The sequence below is a fragment of the Microcebus murinus genome, chromosome 4 (assembly GCF_040939455.1).
Source record: "Microcebus murinus isolate Inina chromosome 4, M.murinus_Inina_mat1.0, whole genome shotgun sequence".
NCBI classification, from domain to species: Eukaryota; Metazoa; Chordata; class Mammalia; order Primates; family Cheirogaleidae; genus Microcebus; species Microcebus murinus.
This window is the reverse complement of record NC_134107.1, coordinates 87,992,218-88,010,033: the sequence shown is the minus strand read 5'-3', so window position 1 is coordinate 88,010,033 and position 17,816 is coordinate 87,992,218. Positions and strand designations below refer to the sequence as shown.

Here is a 17,816-nt window from a genome sequence, read left to right as displayed (position 1 = left end):
TGAGTATACACCCATTTTGGTAAATAGGAGTTTTGGTAAACAGGAGTGGGATGTCAGATCCTAAAACTAATCCTGTGCATATATGGAGGGATGATAGTATTGTTTCTTGCCAAAGTGAATAAAGTATAAGGACCATTAAATTTACTTTTGTAGGAATACCCTTCTTAAATGCAACTATGTACCTATAACTCTTAGAATGAAAAAGCTCTATTATGAACACCTGAAACTCATCTGTGATGTAACCTATTAAATGCCTAGCAGTCCCTAGCGCAGAGCATGTTCAATAAATATGAGATACCTTCCAATCATCCTGATACCTAGACATTACTCTTTAGTTGTTTCAAACCCCTCCATTTTCAAAATTTTCTTCTCTAGAGTTAGAGGCAGCAAAATAAACTTTTACATTAAATTTCTAAATCTAACAAATAATGACCAAATAGCTTATAGTCAAGCAACAGAAAAGGCAGAAATAACCAGTCACTAGTAATGTATCTTTGATTTTACCCCCAAAAGATTATCAAATATTAAAGCTGAAAAGGATCTTAAAAATCTTAACTCTCATACTTTACAGATTAAAAAAACCAAGGCAAGCACTCTGGGAGGCCGAGGCAGGCGGATTGCTCGAGGTCAGGAGTTCGAAACCAGCCTGAGCAAGAGCGAAGCCCCATCTCTACTATAAATAGAAACAAATTAATTGGCCAACTAATACATACAGAAAAAAATTAGCCAGGCCTAGTGGCACATGCCTATAGTCCTAGCTACTCGGGAGGCTGAGGCAGCAGGATTGCCTGAGCTCAGGAGTTTGAGGTTGCTGTGAGCTAGGCTGACGCCACGGCACTAATCTAGCCTGGGCAAAAAAGTGAGACTCTGTCTCAAAAAAAAACCCCAAGGCACACAGAGTATTTCTGTGGCTTGCCCAAAGCAACATTGCTGGTTATTGGAACAGCTAGGACCAGACCCTGAGTATAGTGACTCACTTCAATGCATTCTCATGAAAACAAGCTGTCCAGGCCAGGTGCGGTGGCTCACACCTGCAATCCTAGCACTCTGGGAGGCCGAGGCAAAAGGATCACTCAAGGTCAGGAGTTCAAAACCAGCCTGAGCAAAAGCAAGACCCTGCCTCTACTAAAAATAGAAAGAAATTAATTGGCCGACTAAAAATATATAGAAAAAATTAGCCGGGCATGGTGGGGTGTGCCTGTAGTCCCAGCTACTTGGGAGGCTAAGGCAGTAGGATCGCTTGAGCCCAGGAATTTGAGGTGTAAGCTAGGCTGACACTATGGCACTCTAGCCCAGGCAAGAGAGTGAGACCCTGACTCAAAAAAAAAAAAAAAAAAAAAAGCTGTCCAGCTTCTCATATTATATATGTAGCCTCCCACATATCTGCATGTATGTGGTGTGAACTGCCAAACATTATCTAATTTTAAATTAAACATATTTCACATGTCATGTATAAACCTACCTATAAAAATCACCAACATTTGTGCAGTTTAATAAAATAAAAGGAAAAGAAGATAAGCTATATTTGGTATCTTGAAGATTTAGCCATTCCAAAACCAGATAATCTAAATGAGAAGCCATGAAGTCTTCTAAATGTCTATATCCAAAAGTTTCAGAAATTTTCTCTAAAACCTGCACAAACCAAAGAGAAGTCAATGTGTTAAGAAAAACAAAAGAAATTTAAAATTTTCTTAAAAAAGTAATTTAAAACCTTAATTTACAGTATGGCCTTAAAGCATTCATTAACTTTTCTATACCCTGATTTCCTCATCTATGAGATGGGGATAATAAATGAGAAAATATATTTAATATTATTGGCATAGTATGTGGCACATAGCAAACCCTTAATAAATGTTAAATGAATAAAAACATAAAAAATGTTAAGAGTATCCAACATTTGATTATATTTAAAGGAAAATCTAATGTAAAATTATTCTTTTCAGCCTTACATCCAAATAAGAAAAATCCAATTAGGTAGCATAATTGTATACTTCTAAAAAACACCAGACAACTCTTATTTTAATACTGATAGGTAAAAGGTTATTTGACTAAGATTGATTACCTATAGGTTGGCATACTATAAAGCTCCATAGGAACCATTCTGGTAGGATGTTAATGGACATCAGCCCATTGATCTACCACTGATTCATCACATAAAAATCTGCAATGGAAAGGCCTGGAACTTCCCAAACCATGAATGCTGAGGCAACAGAACAGGGAGGGGGCCAAGATTCTACAATACTGTGCTGGACCCAGTTCCTCCCCACTAATCACATAACTTAAAAGCCTCACAGCCCTAAAATGTGACTTCTGGCCCTGCTAGATGTCAATGTGCTGCCCCAGAATCTACTAGGTAAAACATCTGTACTATTCTTGTCTCCATGTGTTTCCCTCAACACTATTCCAAAGGGCCTGGTCTGGGTGGTATAGATCTCATTCACCATTTTTAGTTCAATCAATGTCTTGTGAAACGCTCTTAAACTGAATGTAAAAAATGACACTGCTTACAAATAAATACACCATTTAAAGAATTATTACAATTGCTTTCCGATATTCCCAATATAAAAAATAAAATTATTTCCAAATCTTAAATAAGTACCACTTTAAAAAATCTAGCTTTAACCTTTTTAATTGTTTAAAAGGTACACAAGGAAGATTATAATAAAAACTATTCATCCACATATACCTTTTTCACAAGGTTAGGGTCTAATCCATTCTCCTTCACAGATTTGCATAGGGCAAACAAAGCTGGTTTTTCGCAGATAGGGCTACAGTGTAAAATCACAGCTATCAACATCAGTAAAACAGATTTTCTATTATAAATCTCATCCAAAAGTTCAGGGTTCTCAGCACTGTGGGACTTAAAAGGAATATTTAAAATAATAATGTAATGAAAATACTTAAACATTACAAATGAACCAATCAGGTTAAAATCAGTAAACTTCATGACAACATCTAAGCAGCCTGTAAACGGTTCTAAATCCTACAGTGATGGAGCTAAGAGTAGCAATTTTGAGAAAATATAAGTTTTTTGAGTTGGAAAAAATGCTCTTCAGGCTGGTCGTGGTGGCTCACGCCTATAATCCTAGCATTCTGGGAGGCCGAGGCGGGTGGATCGCTCAAGGTCAGGAGTTTGAAACCAGCCTGAGCAACAGCAAGACCCCGTCTCTACTAAAAAGAAAAGAAAGAAATTAGCTGGACAACTAAAAATATATAGAAAAAATTAGCCGGGCATGGTGGTGTATGCCTGTAGTCCCAGCAAAAAAAAAAAAAAAAAATGCTCTTCATAAGATCTTACAGAAAAACAATTGCCAAACGTAAAACATTGCAGTGAGGTACAAAGTACCTTATAGAGAAAAGAAAGAAATCGCAAAAAGAGAGTGGAAGAGATTAAAAGCTCCTCTTAAATATACAGATCTTATACTTTAAAAAATGTTATATATATTATCAACTGGAACAATAAAATCATATGACTAGATAGAATGATATATATGTATCTAGTTTATATATCAATTATAACATCCCAACAGATATCTATATCTTTTGACTAGCTATATTTGATAGAAGTTTCTCTTCACATTTACAAAACCAGCCAATCATTGATCTTAGTTCTGTCTTTTTTTTTTTTTTTTTGAGACAGAGTCTCGCTTTGTTGCCCAGGCTAGAGTGAGTGCCGTGGCATCAGCCTAGCTCACAGCAACCTCAAACTCCTGGGCTCAAGCAATCCTCCTGCCTCAGCCTCCCAAGTAGCTGGGACTACAGGTATTTGCCACCATGCCCGGCTAATTTTTTTTTTGTATATATTAGTTGGCCAATTAATTTCTTTCTATTTATAGTAGAGACGGGGGTCTCGCTCTTGCTCAGGCTGGTTTCGAACTCCTGACCTTGAGCAATCCGCCCGCCTCGGCCTCCCAGAGAGCTAGGATTACAGGCGTGAGCCACCGCGCCCGGCCAGTTCTGTCTTTTGGTATAAGAAAAAGTAAGGACCTACTTCCTTTAGTAAATGACAATCATTGGTGTATCTGAAAATAGTTATAAGCTTTCCACTAAGTCAATTCCTTCATCTATTCCTTATAAGACATAGACCTATATACTCTCTAACATCCTGGTTAAAAATCTTTTACTCAGAACCAACCAAACATTCTAGCTGTCTTTTCAAAAGTACAGAAGATCCGTGTTATTTTATCAATTTTGTTCATGACAATATGTTTCTATAATGAAGTGTAAGATAGAATTTGCTTTTTTGATAACTGTTTCACAATGCTGATTCATATTGTGTGGTCTCAAGATGTAAAACCTCTCAGGTCTTTTTCTAGATGAATTGCTGTCGAGTCAGTATTTTCCCTTTTGACAGATGATGGGCTGATTTCAAAGGTGTAATATATATTAACTCTATTAAATTTTATATTTACACTCATCCTTCCAATTTATTGAAATCCTTTTCTAAATTCACATTCTTTCGCCCAACTGTCCTTTTCAGTTTCCTGCTATCACAGATTTGATAGTCATCTTATTAACCACCTCAAATCCTTTTTAGAAACAAATTAGGGAATAAATAAATGAATGAACTTGAACACTAAGATAAGTTTTACCATTTTAAGAAAAAATATTCTACAAAGAAATATGAAAATCATAACTTTTACTAAAAAAAATCATGATAACTTGACCTTGTATTAGAATCTTTTTCAAATCCATTTCTTCCTATTGTCACTTGTTCCCTTACTTAGCTTTTAATCAGATCTCACACAAAAGAATTTTTACAATAAAAAAGAAAGCGATTTAAACACCCACAAAAACTAAGTTAGAATTTAATTTTCCCCACAAAAATGCTATATATTAAGTTGAACCAAAAGAAATTATGATGATTTGACCTATTCTGATATATAAATCATGCAATTTCATTCAATTCATAGAGTTGTCTTAGACTACTAGCTTTATATTATAAACTATTGGATTCAAACTGTCTTATGCCAAATTTGGTAAAATAATATATAGCATATTAATAGCAAGCAAATGATAACAGTAAATATATATTACTCAATTACCACTTCTCTCATTCCTTCCTGAGCTTTCAAGTATGCATTTTTAAAAGCTGTTTGCTGAAGCTCCAAAGGAAGTGCTTTCGATAACCTTGAAGAATCGCCTAGTTTCATATCCTGGAATAATCTTTAAAAAAAAAAAAGCAAAAAGTAAAACAATTTTTAAATTTCAAACCCTACTTTCCAAAGTGTATTTGATAACAAAAATAAATTGCTCCATGAGATAAACTAATATACTAGCTCTCTTTTAAAGATTAATAAAATCTAGTCTATTTAAGGAGGTTCAGACCAACTGCTTAGCATTAGGGTCTTTAACACAGAAGCCTTTTCTCCTAGAATTGAATAGGGTGTCAAAAGATGGGGTTTAACTATTGTCCAAATTTGAACAGCACTGAACTCAAACTAGCCAGAGAAGATAAGTTGTTCTCCAGCCAAACACCAAGAAGACTCCACAAACTCCTATGTCAACCTGTTCTAATATATATATATATATATATTTTTTTTTTTTTTTTTTTTTTGAGACAGAGTCTCACTTTGTTGCCCAGGCTAGAGTGAGTGCCATGGCATCAGCCTAGCTCACAGCAACCTCAAACTCCTGGGCTCAAGCGATCCTGCTGCCTTAGCCTCCCGAGTAGCTGGGACTACAGGCATGTGCCACCATGCCCGGCTAATTTTTCCTATATATATTAGTTGGCCAATTAATTTCTTTCTATTTATAGTAGAGACGGGGTCTTGCTCTTGCTCAGGTTGGTTTCGAACTCCTGAACTCAAACAATCCGCCCGCCTCAGCCTCCCAGAGAGCTAGGATTACAGGCGTGAGCCACCGCGCCCGGCCAACCTGTTCTAATATTTAATCACCCTGAAAGTAGGCAGCTTAATGCCTTGATGTTCCATTTAAACTTTGTTTCAGGTAATGAAGAAAAGTTGATCAGTGCCTTTTGCATAATATCCATATAGTTAAAGATTCCTTTTTTTTCCCCCTTGAGACAGGGTCTCACTCCACTGGCTGGAGTCCTGTGGCACAACCATAGCTCACTGCAGCCTTAAACTCCTGAGGTGATCCTCCCACTTCAGCCTCCTAAGTAGCTGGGACTAAAGGCATGTGCCACCATGCTCAGCTAATTTTTTTTAATTTGGGGAGGAATTGGGTCTTACTATGTTGCCCAGGCTGGTCTTGAACTCCTGGCTGCAAGCAATCCTCACGCCTTGGCCTCCCAAAATGTTGGGATTATAGGCATGAGCCACCATGCCCAGCCTGATGATTACTCTTGAATAAATTTTGTCCTTTATGCTTTTTTAATAACCAAAGCTTTCATAATTTGGGGGGTTCCTCTGATTCCTCCAGTTTCTCTAATCTCTCTTAATAGCCCAAAATTAGATATCCCTATAATGTGGACATTTGATCTCTTCAAATCTCATGTTGAAATTTGATCCCCAATGTTGGAGGTGGGGCCTAATGGAAAGTGTTTGGGTCATGGGGGTGGATCCCTCATGATTAGATTAATGCCCTAATCTAATGGAGCGGAAAGGGAAGGAGGAGTGAGTTCTCGTTCTATTAGATCCTGGGAGTGCTGATTGTTAAAAAAGAACCTGGCACCTTCCTCCCCTCTTTCTCTCTTGCCACATGATCTCTGCAAATGCTGACTCCCTTCACCTTCCACCATGAGTGGTATCTTTTATCTATGACATTTAATAAGGACTTGAACTACTATACATATGCACTACCAATCCTTACAATGCATTCTGGTCTTACTGAAATGAGTTCCAAAACCTGAAGGAGTAGACAATGCTCCTAGTTTATGGAAACATTACTGACAGCATATTCAAATTTTGAATATATTAGTTCTAATGCTTTGTGTGACTGCTGGAATAATATTGTGATCTATTATTGGTCAATTACATTTGAAATGTAAAGTTACTCAAATGATTTTTACCTTTGATGTTTCTAAAGTGCCATGTAATTTCTTTTTTCACATACATTCATTTATTTTACAAATAGTTATTGAACATCTACTACATGGCAAGTATTATTGTAGGTGCTAAAGATACAGCAATGAACAGACAAAAACCAATGCCCTTTAAGAGCTTATATACTAGTGAAATAGGGAGAAGTAAATGTGTTAAAATATACTACTTCAAGTTGAAATAAATGCTAGAGAAAAATAAAATAAGGAAGTGTTTTATTTATAGATACTGTGAAGTAGGGGAATTTAGAGGTTGCAATTTAGACTTTTAAAATTAATTTGATAACCTGATAAACATTCAGTCCTTAAGAAATTAGTATTTATTTACTCAGGTACCCAAATATAAAATATTGTTATGATAGACTCATTCCAGTACCTCACTGTATATTCACTCAAGTAAATATAATTGTAATTAGCATTAAAATGTTTTAATTATCATTATAAACTCATAAAATCACAGTAATATCCAAAAATCCTACATACATGAGATATAACCTCCAGTGCCAGTAGACACATCTCATTTGAGTCAACCACTTATTAGTTATGTAGCATAAGTTACTTTCTCTCTCTAAGCCACAGAGTTTTCATTTATAAATTGGAGAAAATAACAGTATCTAAGTGACAGAAGTGTCAAAATTAAGAAAAACATAAGTGCTATGCACAATACATGTTCAGTAAGTGTTAGCTATTTTTAATATCACAACTAGTGAGCTGTGACTGTGCTAGACATTGCTTTGCTATCTACAACATTCCAAGCACTTCACGAATACTTGACCCATTACCTATTGATCGACTCTGCAGCCAACATGCGAACTTGGTGATGATTATCAGCAAGAAATTGTGGAAATACTTCATTTACGGGAAAGTCTTTTCCCATTACGTTAAGAATAGCCCATTTTGAATAAGGATCAGCCTATGGGAAAAGAACAATGAAGGTTAAATATGAAACATTAAGAGAAAAATCACTTATTAATGTTTGTTCAAACAAAGGCTGCCTAAAAAATTTCAATAAAGACCTTAAGAATATGAAATAACTCACCTCAAGCAAAGTCTTCAGGCATTTTACTAGCGCCGTTCTTACAGAGAATGTGCATTTCCTTTCCTTTGTTAGATGCCTGAAATCAAGTAAGTTAATTAATGTCAAATAATCATTCCAATAAAAGCCCCAGTCAGAAAAATCACTGGATATTAAGGTTATTATAGGTTGCTTCTAAAATTTCTTTCTGTGGTAAATTTAATTCTCTTTATACGGAATATGCCAATATATTCACCTTCCTAAAAATTCAAGCTAAAAGAAATTAGTTTGAAAGGAGTTCAAGGTACATTATTTGTTTTTTACATGATTATGCCTCTTTTGAGGGATTATAATACTTCACTTAACCATTTTATAGTAAATTATCTTTAAAAAGGAAGTTTTTTTTAAGTTTTGGTTATCATAGCAAAGATTTCAAAACCACATTCTATATTGATTTAGATATGTACTCCTCGACAAGTATCATGGTGCCAGTGTAGACTGTAACAATATGCATGAAATAACCAGATACAGAGAAGGTCAATTTGTTTACTATGGGAACATGAAAAATTCAGTTTATTTAGGCTTGTTGTACTTTCTTTATTCATTATACATCTAAAGCCATTAAGTGATTCGAAATTTGCAGGGAAATATACTAAACAGTTTAGAAAGCCATGCTATAAGCAAAAAGCAATGTGGTTCTTTAATCAACTGAGGGAAACACAAGTATATTCTGCTATTGTTAAAAGATGTATACACTTACATAGGAGGATCAGAAATCACTAATGTAGAAGTGTAAAGTTTATTTGCATCTAGTGATAGCAAAAGAAAAATAAGAACTCCAAAATAGATAGTACTTGCCAAAATGCTCCAATCACTGTAAGAAACTGTCCTTGAGCATCTCTTGTGTTTTCAGAATCCATACTGCCTTGACCTAGGTTTGCCACTATATGAAGGGCATGGTTTAAAATTGTTTTACAAACATCTTGGTCACGACGATACAAGGAGCACACATTGCTGTGGTGGAAGAAGTTTAACTTTATAAGCTTAATGGAGCAAATCAGTTATTTTATAATCACTCTGTTGCTCTGGATAGAGTGCAGTGACGTCACTAGAGGTCACTGCAACCTCAATCAAATTCCTAGGCTCAAGCGATCCTCTTGCGTCAGCCTCCCCAGTAGCTGGGACTACAGGTGTGCGTAACAACACCCGGCTAATTTTTCTATTTTCAGTAGAGACGGGGTCTCACTCTAAGGCTGGTCTCAAACTCCTGAGCTCAAGCAATCCTCCCATCTTGGCTTCCCAGAGTGCTAGGATTACAGGCATGAGCCACCGTGCCCAGCCTATTTTATAAATTGAAAGTGAACATATGGTTTTAATTTCTTACGACAGTGGTTTCAGAAGTTCAACAACATCTTCCATTGGCAAGGGATACTCTTCTCCAGGAAGCTCCTTTAAAAGCACTAGATACTAGGATGGTAGAAGGAAAAAATAATCAGTTTTCATAGATCATTTACTTTTAAAAGTATACATATATAATTATAAATTCATATACACAACTGTAAATTTTTAAGAGAGTATGTAGCAACATAAGGCTGTGAAGTTGAACAGAGCTGAATTTAAATCCCAGGACCACAACCTTAACCTATGTGGTTAAAAAACTTGCTTTATATCATCTGGGGCCTTTGTACCCTCGCCTGTAAAATGGGGATGTAACACTCAATCATTATTATCACTGATGTGGTTAAGAGCTTGAGCAAGATTCTGAAACCATAATATGTCCCTGCACTCCCCAAATAATGCTTGCATATAAGAGTCCAATGGTTAAAAACTATTGAATTAATGAAATTTGTAAAACAAAGATAATCATTAGCAGTGAAGAAGTCAAATACCCTCACATATCTTTCCATAAAGGCATCTTTTTTTTTTTTTTGAGACAGAGTCTCGCTTTGTTGCCCAGGCTAGAGTGAGTGCCATGGCGTCAGCCTAGCTCACAGCAACCTCAAACTCCTGGGCTCAAGCAATCCTCCTACCTCAGCCTCCCGAGTGGCTGGGACTACAGGGATGTGCCACCATGCCCAGCTAATTTTTTCTATATATATTAGTTGGCCAATTAATTTCTTTCTATTTATAGTAAAGACAGGGTCTTGCTCTTGCTCAGGCTGGTTTCGAACTCCTGACCTTGAGCAATCCTCCTGCCTCGGCCTCCCAGAGTGCTAGGATTACAGGCATGAGTCACCGCGCCCGGCCCATAAGGCATCTTTATAAGGCTCCCTATGATACTATGAATAGGAAGGGCTGTTTGAGGGCCCAGGCACAGTGGCTCATGCTTATAATCTCAGTGCTTTGGGAGGGCAAGGCAGGAGGGTCACTTGAAGCTAGAAGTTTGAGACCAGCTTGGACAACATAGTGATGCCTCACCTCTAAATATTAAAAAAAAAACAAAACAAAGCAAAACAATTAGCCTAACATGGTGGCACATGCCTATAGTTCCAGCTACTTGGGAGTCTGAGGAGGGAAGATTGAGGTTACAGTGAGCTATGATCATGCCACTACACCCAGCCTTGGCAACAGAGCAAGACTGTCTCAAAACTTAAAAAAAAAAAACAAAAAACAAAGATATGGAATCAACCTAAGTGCTCATCAATCAACGAGTGGATAAAGAAAATGTGCTCTGTGTGTGTGTGTGTGTGTGTGTGTGTGTGTGTGTGTGTGTGTATGTATAGCATAGAGTACTACTCAGCCATAAAAAGGAATGAAATGATGGAATTTGCAGAAACTTGTATGGAACTGGATGGAACTTGGATGAAACCTGGATGGAAATGTAGAACATTATCCTAAGTGAAGTATATCAGGAATGGAAAAACAAACACATGTTCTCACTAATAAGTAGGAGCTAAATTATGGGAACACATGGTCATAAAGTGGTGTAAACTAAAAGGGGGGGTTGGCAATGGGGTGAGGTATAAAAACTTATGTAACGGATACAATATACACTATTCTGGTGACAGACACACTAAAAGCCCTGTCTTCAGCAATATACAATTCATCCATGTAACAAGAACACTTATACCCTCTAATTAATTTTCAAATTTTAAAAAGGGGGGAGTGCTGTTCAGCAATTACCAGTAATAATGGGCAGTTACAGCCCGTTTCAGAGAGCTGCCAAATAATTTTCCTGCTATAGTAAGAAATCATAGGAGATTTTTTTTCCTATCATCTATGTATAAAAATACATTTCTTATACCTTTTCTGATATTAACAAAGAAAATTAAATGATCCTTTTCATTATTTGACATGAGAGTCATTTGTATGAGGTTACTGAGTTTTTTGAAGTGACTGTAAACATCAAAGCTTCAAGAAAAGCATATAACCCTTCTCCTTGGTCAGGGCTACAGACCTGACTTGAGTGCTTGTCAGGGCTGAAAACAGAGGCTCAAACAGGGGACAATCAAACTAGTTTGCTGTTTCTAGGAAATCAACATGCATGTTCACCAAGGCTGGGAACATGACCAGGGATTCTACCACAGACTCAACCTGCAATCTGCTGTGATCAGAGGTTCTAATTAGGGACTCAAAAGGTATGTTTGCCAATTTGCTGGAACTAGGGGTGTAACCTCAGACTCACCCAACTACTTGCTGGGCCAGGGACTCTATCCCTTTTCAGCAGGGCTGGAGCTAAGGAGATGGCCCATATGGTCAGGAGATTAGTTATACATATAAGGTAATTGAGTAAATATGTACATGAATTAAAGTTCAGTGGGAACCCAGGTTCTTTACTGCCAGAAAAGAAAGCTACAAATTTGAAGAGAAATAAAAGAGAGAAAAAGAGGCCGGGCGCGGTGGCTCACGCCTGTAATCCTAGCTCTCTGGGAGGCCGAGGCGGGAGGATTGCTCAAGGTCAGGAGTTCGAAACCAGCCTGAGCAAGAGCGAGACCCCGTCTCTACTATAAATAGAAAGAAACTAATTGGCCAACTAATATATATAGAAAAAATTAGCCGGGCATGGTGGCTCATGCCTGTAGTCCCAGCTACTTGGGAGGCTGAGACAGAAGGATCGCTTGAGCCCAGGAGTTTGAGGTTGCTGTGAGCTAGGCTGACGCCATGGCACTCACTCTAGCCTAGGCAACAAAGCGAGACTCTGTCTCAAAAAAAAAAAAAAAGAGAGAGAGAGAAAGAGATAAGAAATAAAAAAGAGAAATAAAAATAAATAAATAAACCCTGTGATACTGGCTTGGAATTGAAGATATCTACCAGTAGATAGATACATAGGGTAAGGGAAGAAAAGGATTACTTTTGTAATATGTTCATGAAAGTCTAAATCTAATCATGAAGAAACATCAGAAAAACCCAAAGTGAGGAATTCTACACAGCAATTGATCTGTACTATTCAAAAATATGAAGGTCATAATAGATAAGCAAAGAACTGCTCCAGATTGAAGGAGATTGAACAGACTTTACAATTAAATGCAATTACACAATGTCAGTTTTCTGATTTTGATGATTATACTGTGGCTATACAGAAGTATATCCCTATTTTTAGGAAATATACACTGAAGTATAAGGGGTATTATATGGGTAATTTAATCTCAAAAGAGTTCAGAAAAAAATGGCATGTGTGTGTGGAGAGAAAGAGAATGATTAAGATTTTTCTCACGGCAAATTAAAAGAAAGTATATTTTACAACTAATCCCAGATTCATTATTTAAGGAAGGAATTTCAAGTCTTCAAAGGTACTATGTGATTTTTACATGTCAACCAATTACATTTAGTCAGCAACATTAGACAGAATTGAAGAGCTTCTTCATTTCATTTAACTCACCATATGTAGGTGGAGGGATTTATTAGGGTCTAGTGTGCTAGAATCAATTAACATTAACAATTTCTTCCGAATATCAGCTGCCCTAAATGACACAGTGTTGGTGTGAGCAGTAGTTACACACAAACACAAGAACTTGAGCATATCTAAAAAGAGTAAGTCTTGCTTTGACAGATATTCTTCAGCTAAAGGATTCATGGCACCTAAAAATAAAACACACTCATTAATACCAAGAGAGGGGCACAACAGCCATATATATTGAATATTAACTCAAATATCCCCCCTTTACAAAAAAAAATTCCCTTTACAAAAAAAAATATGGATAACAAAATTATAGCAAAACTAGAATCTTCAAAACTCTTCATGAAAGGTTATTCAAGTATTCTGTTATCAAGAGATAATAAAAAATATGGAAAAAAACTATATAGACAATCCCTGTAATAATGTTTACGATAGGGAAATAGAAAAGAATCTAAATTTCTGACAATAAAAAATGGTCAAGTAAATTATGGTATTCATGACTAGAATATTGTGAAGTTATTAAAAAGTATGATTATCAAGACAAGCAGTTACAGGGAAAAAATGCTTATAATTAATTTAGACAAGCTATATAACATACACAAATGTTGATTACAATTTTCAAAGGGTCTATAAAGAAAGAATAGAAATAAGTTGAAAGTGATGGCATTATGGGTGCTTTTTCACTCTCCTGCTATTTTCCAAATAACCTATCATATGGTTTTATTTCTTCAATAATTATTTTAAATCACTCCCATAAAAAATAAAATAAGAAACTAATGAATTCAATCAAACATCAGAAATATTTTAAAGTGTACAAGAAGGAAATGATTATAAATGAGGCCTTTTATAATGCCAACTCCAATATAGAGAGGTAAAAGAAATCTCAAGCAATAAATATGTATTTACCTATAGTACTTTGGCTTTCTCCAGGTTCATTTGCATCACTAACACTGCTAGCAGGGTTATCATTAAATAGATTCATGGATGACTGATCCTCCACCTCCATTAGATTTCCATTTGTATCATCTTCCATTGATTCTACTTCTCCATGGTCAAATGGCTTTTTGATAAAGGATGCCTTTGGAGAGGAAAGAGAAACAAAGACGTTCAAGTTGGTTTCTTTCAGAAGGACATTGTAGCAAAATTCACCTAACCAAACATTGCAAGATTCAGGAGTAAGTATGAACACTACAACAGTGTTCCCCTACCTTTTTGGCACCAGGGACCAGTTTTATGGAAGACAACTGTTCCACAGTTGGGGAAAGTGGGCAAAGGTGGAGCTCAAGCAGTGATATGCAGCCTAGTTCCTAACAGGCCATGGACTAGTACCAGGCCGTGGACCAGTACTGAGCTGTGGCCTGGAGACTGGGGACCATGGCACTATAAGTACAATTTCTACTAAATATCCTATAATAGGAAAATGGATATATAAACTGTAATGTGTCTACATAACAGAATAACTTGCAAACTTTTAAAAAATAATTTCTTATATTAAGTTTTATAATACCCAAAGTTGATGAAGGAATGGGGAAAAGTATCAATTGGAATGACTATTCTGGAGGACAATGACAATATCCATCAAAAAGTAAAATTAAAATTCCTTTTAAACAAGCAAGTCCATTGCTAGAAATTGTCCTATGTCCATCATGAGCACACATACAAGTAGACGAAATAAAAGTACAACAATCTTTACCGCAGAATTCTTTGTAACCAAAAAATTAGAAAACCACTTAAAATGTTAATTAAGAGCAGATATGCTAAAAAAAAAAAACCAAAAAGGTACATATACTATTCCCATATAGTGGAATAGCATGCAGTGCTAAATAAATAAGGTAAAGGCTAGATGCAGTGGCTCAACCCTATAATCGTAGTACTTTGGGAGGCCAAGGAGGGAGGATCACTTGAAGCCAGGAGTTCAAGACCTGTCTGGGCAACATAGTTCAACGTTATTTCTACAAAAAGTAAAAACATTAGCTGGGTGCAGTGGTGCATGCCTATAGCCCTAGCTACTCAGGAGGCTAAGGCAGGAGGATCACTTGAACCTAATAGCTCAGGGCTGCAGCAAACTATAATCATACCACTGCACTCCAGCTTGGGTGACAAAGAGAGACCTTATCATTCATTCATTCATAAATAAATAATTAAATAGGGTACAGCAGTAGATAGCTTATAAAATATGTATAGCAACATGGAAAAATGACCAAGGTGTGTCATCAAATGAAAATAGTCACATTACAGAATATTTTTTCACTTAATAGTATCTGCTATGTATGCCGGGCACTGTTCCAGACAATAGTGTCCGTGGGGCATAAGCCCATTTGTATAGAAGAAGAAAAATAAATACTACAATAAGAATATGCTGCTTGTCTAGCAAGGCTTTTGGTCTTTTTTAAAGAATAAAATTATTTTGAATTTTGGTATAATGCTGCATAGAAATAGGTATGAGCCTGGATGATTAGTTTCAAATCTTTTAGTCTCTTACTTATTGAGAAACTAAAGGCAGGTACTATGTAAGCATTGATATTAAGAAGTAATCAAATATTTCCCCCCAAAATCAAATAATTTTAATTTCTACATTTATAAAAATATAAGAGGCTATATATATATATATATATATATATATCATTGAGATGCAACCCTATTTAAGAGATATTTTAAGAAAAAAATTATGCAGATTAGAATCAATGAAATATGGTAGTAAAACAGGAAGCATACTTACTAAACTTTTACAAATATCTGCAATGTCATTCATCAGCTTTGATGTTAACAAACGTAGGAAAAAGCCAGAAGCGATCTTATTTGGATTCTTCTATAATTAAATCAAACAAAAAACCAAGCAACAAAGAAATAAAAACAATTATTCTTGGCAGATAATATATTCTCTTTTTTGAATGAAATGTAGTTAAATAATTTATTATTAAGGCCAACATAGAAGTTGCTTCAAAAACATTATCTTTTCTTAGAGTAATAATAAATATAGTACATGTCTTTCATTGTGCTTAAACAACATTAAAGTACCATGTTTCCTCGAAAATAAGACCCATAAAATAAGCTCTAGCAGTATTTTCTAAGCATTTGTGCAATATAAGCCCTATCCAGAAAATAAGACCTAGTGATGGGCATAGCTACGCAGCGTATCTGCACAACCCATGCATTTCGTTGCGGAGTGGTAAAGATGAGCAGTCCTTCTCATCTGCCCCATCATGACAGCTACTATCCCAGAGGTGACCAGAAAGGTGCGGGCAGCCCCACCAACAAGGTCAGCTCCCCTTGTCAGGTCCCGGCCATCCTGTGTGTGCTGCAAGCTGAGGCTTTGCAGGGAAAGTATCCTCAGTGAAGTGAGAAGCCAGACACTCTGCTTTAGGTATTGTGTGTCCCCAGGGGGAAGAAGGAAAGCTGTGGCTGCTTCTTTCCTCAGCACTGTGGGCCTCTCTCACCCCCCACAAATACCAGGGGATAGGGGAAAAGTTTCAGCAAGCAGTCTCCTACTGAGCCCAGAGAGATCACTTCTGCTCCACTGTGCAGATTGGACCCAGTGCTCACTGGATCTCTGATAAATAAGCCAGCCCTGCTCATTTAACGGGCTCTATTGCTCGACATGAGAGACTGGGGCCAATGGTTTTAAAGAAAATAGAGTCGCAAGAATTTCAGGATGGAATTCAGGGTTTAGAGAGTTATCATGATGTTCCAGAAGACGACGACTTAACTATATTTGAATAAATGTAGATTGTTGTACCGTACTTAAAAAAAAAAACACACCCCCTGAAAATAAGCCATAGGGTGTCTTCTTGAGGAAAAATAAATATAAGACCCTGTCTTATTTTCGGGGAAACACGGTACCAGCTATCTACCCTAAACATAAGTAAGCAATAATTACAGGTTAGTGTTTATTCTTTCATTTCTCTCCTTCCCCATTTACATCAAAAGGTAGAAAAGAAAACATTACAAAACTAAAAACATGTTGATAATATTGATATATGGCCATGTACTTAACATTAGCTTTCAAAGATGTTTCCAATTATTATCAATTAATAATAACCAATATTATTATTAATACATGACTCACTGGGTGAAGATTCCTAATCTTCCCCCAAGAGAGTATAAAATAAAAAATATCCTACATTTTTGGAAAATTGATGGTGGAAAAGGGACCTGTTTTCACATAATATGATTCTCAGTGTTTATTTCCTGTGTTGTTTTCTTTTTAATACTTTCTGGATTTGCCTTTGAAATTGTAACTTGTATTTCTTTTGTCTATCTATAGTAAAATATCCATGTATTATTATTAATAATCAATTAATAATAACCAATTATTATCAATATTGGCTGGCATAGCTACCCCAAAGGTCTGCTTTAAATCAAAACGAAGATTACACACAATAGCACTCTTTCTACCAAATGTTTTATAAGATGATCTGGACAAAAGAAGTAAAATATGTACTGGAGTTGTTTATCTTTATGGTGCTCACTAGTGCTGGTATAGTGGTATGCACATGACATACTCAGTAGTCAATACAGTTTTACTAAATGAATGAAAATATGCTGGCAATAAAAGTCACCTATGTAATTATATAAACTCATATTACATATTGCTTTATTCCTCCGGATATTTTCTTTATTTGCCATTCAATTTAATTTTAAATCAGTTTATAAACTTATGAATGGACCAAAAAGCAGTAACACCACCAACCAGTAACCAATTCCCTGAAGAGGCTATACTATCAAGTAAGAAGAATGTCTTACCTGGGTACAGTTACACAAGCACCCTGTACATAGATGCATTAATTTTCTCAATGAACCAATTCTAGATTCCTCATTTGTCTTATTTTTAAACAGAGTGATACTTCCTCCTGCACATTGCATTAGAGACTGTTAAGAATAGAAGGAAAAATCCAAATTCCAATTAAAATTATAGTTTGGCATTGCTTTTTAAAGATTCACTTAAAAGATAAAATAAGTAT

The 17,816-nt window shown here is 36.1% G+C and overlaps 1 protein-coding gene across 2 annotated transcripts in view; it reads right to left on the bottom strand.

Moving 5' to 3' along the window:
* ATM (ATM serine/threonine kinase) overlaps positions 1–17,816 on the bottom strand; it is a 127,325-nt gene that overhangs the window by 76,088 nt on the left and 33,421 nt on the right. The window contains exons 15-25 of one of the 2 annotated variants that reach the window (XM_020286674.2): positions 17,599–17,724; positions 15,575–15,664; positions 13,762–13,933; positions 12,838–13,037; positions 9,403–9,485; positions 8,877–9,032; positions 8,043–8,118; positions 7,786–7,916; positions 5,046–5,166; positions 2,687–2,860; positions 1,463–1,632 (exon numbers count right to left, since the gene is read on the bottom strand). In XM_020286674.2, coding sequence (XP_020142263.2) covers positions 1,463–1,632; positions 2,687–2,860; positions 5,046–5,166; positions 7,786–7,916; positions 8,043–8,118; positions 8,877–9,032; positions 9,403–9,485; positions 12,838–13,037; positions 13,762–13,933; positions 15,575–15,664; positions 17,599–17,724 — 1,499 coding nt within the window. The remainder of the gene's footprint in view (positions 1–1,462; positions 1,633–2,686; positions 2,861–5,045; positions 5,167–7,785; positions 7,917–8,042; positions 8,119–8,876; positions 9,033–9,402; positions 9,486–12,837; positions 13,038–13,761; positions 13,934–15,574; positions 15,665–17,598; positions 17,725–17,816) is intronic. The other variant, XM_076002486.1, reaches the window with a different exon arrangement.